The sequence below is a fragment of the Musca autumnalis genome, unplaced genomic scaffold, assembly GCF_047663935.1.
Source record: "Musca autumnalis isolate F117 unplaced genomic scaffold, ASM4766393v1 scaffold_4, whole genome shotgun sequence".
In the NCBI taxonomy this organism is placed as follows: domain Eukaryota; kingdom Metazoa; phylum Arthropoda; class Insecta; order Diptera; family Muscidae; genus Musca; species Musca autumnalis.
This window is the reverse complement of record NW_027411977.1, coordinates 212,572,749-212,580,739: the sequence shown is the minus strand read 5'-3', so window position 1 is coordinate 212,580,739 and position 7,991 is coordinate 212,572,749. Positions and strand designations below refer to the sequence as shown.

The following is a 7,991-nucleotide window of genomic DNA, read 5'->3' as shown; positions in this document are numbered from 1 at the left end:
GCTCGTCTATTAAGGCTTTCTATCCTTCAAATTGTCTATAAAGAATTTCTTCGATCGTCTGGCCATTTTTTATATTCCTGACCTTCAGTATTAAAAATACTTTTGTTGTTGTTTTTTTTTTAATATTATAAATTCGTTTTATTTATCTACATTTCGTTGTTGTTGTTCTTTTTGGGTCTTTGGACTTAATACATTTTTGAAAATATCACTTAAACAAAATACGTTGGTTTCGGCATCACTGTATAATAACCATAAATATTTGAACTATCATCTCGAATACGTCGTACCTTTATGGGAACTTGTCGGAATAATGGTGATACATAAATTGTCATAAAGAACGCCAATAGACAACCGACACCGATACCCATCCCAACATCAGTCCAATGATGACGGTAGGAGCCCACTCGTTCGAGGGCCACCAACATAGCCACGACAGCAGCACAAAATTGTAAAAGACAACGCCACAATTTAATCCACCCTGTTTTAAGACGAGCTTGCATATAAATGGCCAAAAAGATCATTGCATAGGTGGTGGTTGAGGCATGAACGCTGGGAAATGAGTGTCGCACGGCGGCCAACAAGTGTGGTGTTGCTGTTAGCGAAGAGCAGGTGTAATGTTCAATAAAACGCCCATAATGTAAGGGGTCAGAACAGGCGGTAACATTGTTGGGTAGTAGAGGTTGACAAATATCCATAAAGTAGGGTGCCAGACGGCCGGTAAAGTGTTGTGTACAGCTGCAAGCGATTAATACCAAGGCCAGGCCAAACAGGTAAACACCCATGAGATTGTAACACTCACTAACAAAGGTGGGTATGCGTAAGCCTACAAAAACATAGCGTTGTGGTGGTTTTGGCACGTGTCCGTATTTGGCGGTGGATGTTGCAGATTTAGGCGCGGGAAATGTAACGCGCAACATTTCAATGATTAGAATGGTGGCAGCAGGTACGGCAATGGCTAAAATCGTGACATGAATGCGTCTCAGCGTTGTGTCCTGTTTAAAGGGATATGCGATACTTTCGTCACCGCAAAAGAAACCACGATGACGAGTGCGTAACATTTGCGGTAAGATAACCAAGGCCACGGTAAAGACACTGGACAGCAACAACACATCCACCACGAGCCTCATCAGAAGGCGGGTATTGGGATTATTGCAAATGTTCATTTTTTCGCCACTTTTTTAAAACGATTTCTTATCCCAAAATTAAATCACTTCCGAACATTTAGTTAACCTTTTCGGGGTTTTGTTATCTATTATAGCTTATGCCCAACCGCTCTTCAAGTTATCTGTCGTTATGAAGCTCTAAATCGTAACTAGTTTCAGTATGTGAGGCTCTTTTTCAAATTCCTCCAAAATCTTGTCTTGAAATTTTGTCTCCATTCAAAAAAAAAAAAAATGGTTCGAAGAAGAGTCCCCCCTCTCTGTGCAATTTTGACAGTTTTTTTTTTTTTTGGTTTTGATTTGATTTTTTCGATTTTTTAAATATGTTAATTTATTCTTTCTTTTTCTCTTTCTTTTGACCGGATGGGTGATGTTGTTAATGTTTGAAACAAATGAAACGTTAAGCTTTTGAATTTTAAATATTTTTTTCTTGAGCGTTGGGATTGGATCATTGATTTACTGACGAGTTGTTAGGTTTTTGAAAACAATCAACATAAAAAATAATTTATTAAAAAAACCTAACAACCTGTTGGCTATGGGCTACGCTATTTAGCCTATTTTTGTCGAAAAGACCCAGAAGAAGAAGAGACAGTCAAATTAAAGAGGGGATAAGCGAACTAAAACGACACTACATAAAAATGCCAGAATATTCTTCTACTGGGCTACAGGAACTCTTTATTGACGAGTTGAAGAGGTATTTTAAAAAACGTGGATTTTTTAAGAAATATTTCTTCAATAAACTTAAATTAAAAAAAATATTTTTTCAATTAACGTAAATTTATAAAAAAAAATATTTTTTATAACGTTGGGTTTTTAAAAAATATTTTTTTAATAAACGTGGATTTTTTAAAAAATATTTTTTCAATGAACGTGGATTTTTTAAAAAATATTTTTTCAATAAACGTGGATTTTTTAAAAAATATTTTTTCAATAAACGTGGATTTTTTAAAAAATATTTTTTCAATAAACGTGGATTTTTTAAAAAATATTTTTTCAATAAACGTGGATTTTTTAAAAAATATTTTTTCAATAAACGTGGATTTTTTAAAAAATATTTTTTCAATAAACGTGGATTTATTAAAAAATATTTTTTCAATAAACGTGGATTTTTTAAAAAATATTTTTTCAATAAACGTGGATTTTTTAAAAAATATTTTTTCAATAAACGTGGATTTTTTAAAAATATTTTTTCAATAAACGTGGATTTTTTAAAAAATATTTTTTCAATAAAAGTGGATTTTTTAAAAAATATTTTTTCAATAAACGTGGATTTTTTAAAAAATATTTTTTCAATAAACGTGGATTTTTTCAATAAACGTGGATTTTTTAAAAAATATTTTTTCAATAAACGTGGATTTTTTAAAAAATATTTTTTCAATAAACGTGGATTTTTTAAAAAATATTTTTTCAATAAACGTGGATTTTTTAAAAAATATTTTTTCAATAAACGTGGATTTTTTAAAAAATATTTTTTCAATAAACGTGGATTTTTTCAATAAACGTGGATTTTTTAAAAAATATTTTTTCAATAAAAGTGGATTTTTTAAAAAATATTTTTTCAATAAACGTGGATTTTTTAAAAAATATTTTTTCAATAAACGTGGATTTTGTAAGAAATATTTTTTCAATAAACGTGGATTTTTTAAAAAATATTTTTTCAATAAACGTGGATTTTTTAAAAAATATTTTTTCAATAAACGTGGATTTTTTAAAAAATATTTTTTCAATAAACGTGGATTTTGTAAGAAATATTTTTTCAATAAACGTGGATTTTTTAAAAAATATTTTTTCAATAAACGTGGATTTTTTAAAAAATATTTTTTTCAATTAACGTGGATTTTTTAAAAAATATTTTTTCAATAAACCTAGATTTTTTAAAAAATATTTTTTTAATAAACGAGGATGTTTTAAAAAATATTTTTTCAATAAACGTGGATTTTTTAAAAAATATTTTTTCAATAAACGTGGATTTTTTTAAAAAATATTTTTTCAATAAACGTGGATTTTTTTAAACATTATTTTTTCAATAAACGTGGATTTTTTAAAAAAAATATTTTTTCAATAAACGTGGATTTTTTAAAACAATATTTTTTCAATAAACGTGGATTTTTTAAAAAATATTTTTTCAGTAATCGTGGATTTTGTAAAAAATATTTTTTCAATAAACGTGGATTTTCTAACAAATATTTTTTCAATAACCGTGGATTTTCTAACAAATATTTTTTCAATAACCGTGGATTTTTTAAAAAACATTTTTTCAATAACCGTGGATTTTTTAAAAAACATTTTTTCAATAAACGTGGATTTTTTAAAAAATATTTTTTTAATAAACGTGGATTTTTTAAAAAATATTTTTTCAATAAACGTGGATTTTTTAAAAAATATTTTTTCAATAAACGTGGATTTTTTAAAAAATATTTTTTCAATAAACGTGGATTTTTTAAAAAATAATTTTTCAATAAACGTGGATTTTTTAAAAAATATTTTTTCAATAAACGTGGATTTTTTAAAAAATAATTTTTCAATAAACGTGGATTTTTTTAAAAAATATTTTTTCAATAAACGTGGATTTTTTAAATAATATTTTTTCAAAAAACGTGGATTTTTTTAAAAAATATGTTTTCAATAAACTTGGATTTTTTAAAAAATATTTTTTCAATAAACCTGGATTTTTTAAAAAAATATTTTTTCAATGAACGTGGATTTTTTAAAAAATATTTTTTCAATAAACGAGGACTTTTTAAAAAATATTTTTTCAATAAACGTGGATTTTTTAAGAAAATATTTTTTCAATAAACGTGGATTTTGTTACAAAATATTTTTTCAATAAACGTGAATTTTTTAAAAAATGTTTTTTCAATAATCCTGAATTTTTTTAAAAAATATTTTTTCAATAAACGTGGATTTTTTAAAAAATATTTTTTCAATAAACGTGGATTTTTTAAAAAAATATTTTTTCAATAAACGTGGATTTTTTAAAAAATATTTTTTCATTAAACGTGGATTTTTTAAAAAATATTTTTTCAATAAACGTGGATTTTTTAAAAAATATGTTTTCAATAAACGTGGATTTTTTAAAAAATATTTTTTCAATAAACGTGGATTTTTTAAAAAAATATTTTTTCAATAAACGTGGATTTTTTAAAAAAATACTTTTTCAATAAACGTGGATTTTTTTAAAAATATTTTTTCTATAAACGTGGATTTTTTTAAAAAATATTTTTTCAATAAACGTGGATTTTGTTTTAAAGAATATTTTTTTGGATTTTTTAAAAAAAGTTTTTTTTCAATAAATGTGGATTTAAAAAAAAATATTTTTTCAATAATCGTTGATTTTTTTAAAACAAATATTTCTTCAATAATGTGGATTTTTTAAAAAAAAATTGATTTTTTAAAATGTATTTTTTCAATAATCGTTGATTTTTTAAAAAAATGATTAAAAAATATATATTTTTGGATTTTTTAAAAAAATATGTTTTCAATAAATATGGATTTAAAAAAATGATTTCTTAAAATATATTTTTTAATATTCGTTGATTTAAAAAAATATTTTTTCAATAAATGTGGATTTTTTTTAAAACAAATTTTGATTTTTTAAAATATATTTTTTCAATAATCGTTGATTTTTTAAAAAATATAATTTTTCAATAAAATTTTTTAAAAAATATTTTTTTCAATAATTCTGGATTTTTTAAAAAATATTTTTTTAATAAACGTGATTTTTTTTAAAAATGTTTTTTCAATAATCGTGAATTTTTTAAAAAATATTTTTCAATAAATATTTTTCAATAATCGTAAATTTTGAAAAAAAATTAATAAACGTGGATTTTTAAAACATATTTTTTCAATAATTGTGTTTTTTTTTTAAATATAAATATTTTGAAATAAACGAGGGTTTTTTATTAAATATTTTTCCAATAGGGGTGGATTTTTTTAAATATTTTTTCAATAAACGTAGATTTTTTTATAAAATATTGTTTCAATAAACGTTGATTTTTTATAAAGTAATTTTTCGATAAACGTGCGTTTTTTTGTAAAATATTTTTTTATTTATTTTTTTTTAAATATTTTTTAGATTTTTAAAATTATGTTTATGGTTAAAAAAATAGTTTTTTAGACTTTTTAACGAATATTTTTTTTTAGTTTTTTAACAGTATATCTTTTAAATTTCTTAAAAAATATTTTTTTTTAGTTTTATAAAAAATATATTTTAGATTTTTTAAAAAACATTTTTTTAGATTTTTAAAAAACGTGGATTTTTAAAAAAATATTCTTCGGTCGAAGTGGATTTGTTTAATAATGTCTTTTCAATCGTAGTGCATTTTTTAAAAATTTATTTTTTCAATAAACGTGTCTTTTTTTAATTATTTTTTCAATAAACTTGGATTAACAAATATTTTTTTAATAAACTTCTATTTTTTCAATAAACGGGATTTTATTTTTAGAATTTTTTTCAAAATAGGTGGATTTTTTTTTAAATATATTTTTTTTCAATAACCTCTAGGTTCATTATTTTTTTTCAATAAACCTGCATCTTTTTTGTTTTCGATAAATGTGGATTTATTTTTTTTTTTTCTAATAGAGGTGGGACTTTTAAAAATATTTTTTTAATAAACGTGGATTTTTTAAAATTACTTTTTCAATATTTAAAAATACTTTTTCAATAAATGTGGATTTTTTAATATAAGTTTTTTAATAAAAATGGATCTTTTTAAAATATATTTTTATTATTTTTCAATGAACATAGATATTTTTAAAGTATTTTTGTCTTTTTCAATAAACTTAAATATTTAAAAAAAATTTTATAAAAATATATTAAAATATTATTTAATATTTAAAATATTTTTTTAATGGGGATTTAAAAAAAATCAAAATAAGTGGATTTTTTTTGAAAATACTTTTTCAAAAAAGGTGAATTTTTTCAAAAAAATATATATATTTTTTTAATAAACCTGGATATAAGCTTTTTTCAATAAACCTGGATTTCATTTGGATGGATGGATGGATTTTTTTAAATACATTTTTTGTCAATATACCTGGATATTAATTTTTTTCAATAAACCTGGAATTAATTTTTTCAATTGACGCGGGTTTTTTTAAAAAAATATTTTTCAATAAACGTGGATTTTTTAAAAATATTTTTAATAAAAGTGGATATTTTGAAAACATACATATTTATATTATTTTTTAATGAACGTAGATAATTTAAAAACATTTTTTAATAAAAGTAGATTTTTTAAAAAATATTTTTCAATAAACGTAAATATTTAATTTTTTTTAATAAACGTAGATTTTTTAAAAAATATTTTTTCAATAAACTTAGATTTTTGAAAAACATTTTATATTCTTTACGAGTATAGACTCGCTGAAAGGCAGTTATAATAAACTCATGGAAGGGGTCTTTATAGACTCGGTGAAAGAAGTCTTGTCTCTGGTATGTGCTCTTACATGAACCCACATATGCATGGTGACTGTAGCGCATCCCTTCCACAAGTTTACCCAAACGTACTCAAAAATTAATTTAACATATTGTTCTAAAACAGTGTTATGATGTTGTCAAAAACAGCTGCTGCTGCTTAGAACTTCAGCGATACACTTTGACAAATGATATTCCATCGCAAAAACAACGGCTAATAACGGTGATTTTCTTACTGACATATTACTATTTTACTATGTACAAGTATACGGCGGGCTGTCACGTTTTAAAACTGTTATTTTTTGCTTTTTCTTCACCCCTCTCTCCCAGACAATCAGTGTCATTCATTAGTTACTGTTTTGTGTTTCGTTTTACTTTGCAAATAACAACATTTTTCAACTTTGCATTTAGAAGAAGAAGATGAAGGGAAAAACAACGACAACAACAAATGGCAAACAAAAGAAATTCTTGGCATTGATGTTGGCGGCGGCTAACACATGATTTAGGGCCATAACGTTAAGTTTTCTTTCAAAAGTTGTTATTATTTCTATTACAGAAGGCCATTCTTTGGCATGGTGGCTGGCTGGTTGGTGGCATTGTTGGGCCAATGAATTTTACATGGAAATGTGACCATTTGCAAGATTGCTTGGTTAGCTTTGGAGGCTATTAATAAAGGCTATTAATAATGACCAACAATCAAGGTCAGTCAGGTTTTGGTGCATAAATTAGCAAATTGTAATTATAATTTTTATGCATTTACAAGAATTTTAATAAAATATAATTAAATCATTTTTTATTGGCGATGTGTGTTTGTGATAAAATACGGGGAGAATTTTTAATTTTTTTTTATCATGTGTATGCGGCAAGGAATGAACACTTGCTATTTTAGTTTCATGCAATAGTATAGAAAGACTACTATTGATTAACTATTTTGTAAATATGGTTTTTATTATCGGCGGGTAAAAATGATCTACAAAAATATTTTGTAAATATTACAAAATATTACTAATATTTTTTTTGATAAATTGCATTTTTATTGTACTTAGCCTGAAATCTTACATCTTATATCCATATCCATTTGATAACAATGAAAGGTGATTGTGTTTTATAAAATATTAGATTCCCAACTTTTTAGCCTTTCCCTAACTGCTTATAAGGTTTTTATCATTAAATCTCCCTTATTCTTCCCATATATTTACATTTTCAGTAATTTAAAATTAAATCTATTTTTTTTTTCTCTTTATTTCCAGGTATGTACTCTTTCTACTAATTTGTTTTGTATCCAGAAGAGATTGTTTCTACAGTTCATCCATAAGTAAGCTGGTAAAAATAATTTGACTAATTATTGCTAATTTTTCGCGCAACCATTAATCTTGTTCATAGCACCTTAATGGGTTTTATTACTTCCTCACAGT

The 7,991-nt window shown here is 23.7% G+C and overlaps 1 protein-coding gene across 1 annotated transcript; it reads right to left on the bottom strand.

The window, feature by feature from the left end:
• Nucleotides 1–209: 209 nt before the first annotated feature.
• Nucleotides 210–1,163, bottom strand: LOC141403220 (putative phosphatidate phosphatase). The gene has a single exon (XM_073985404.1). It carries the CDS (start codon nucleotides 1,161–1,163, stop codon nucleotides 210–212), a length of 954 nt encoding a protein of 317 aa, XP_073841505.1.
• Between the last annotated feature and the right edge of the window lie 6,828 nt (nucleotides 1,164–7,991).

Coding starts and splice junctions, on each gene's coding strand:
- LOC141403220 (XM_073985404.1), bottom strand. CDS start 1,163: ATGAACATTTGCAATAATCCCAATACCCGCCTTCTGATGAGGCTCGTG.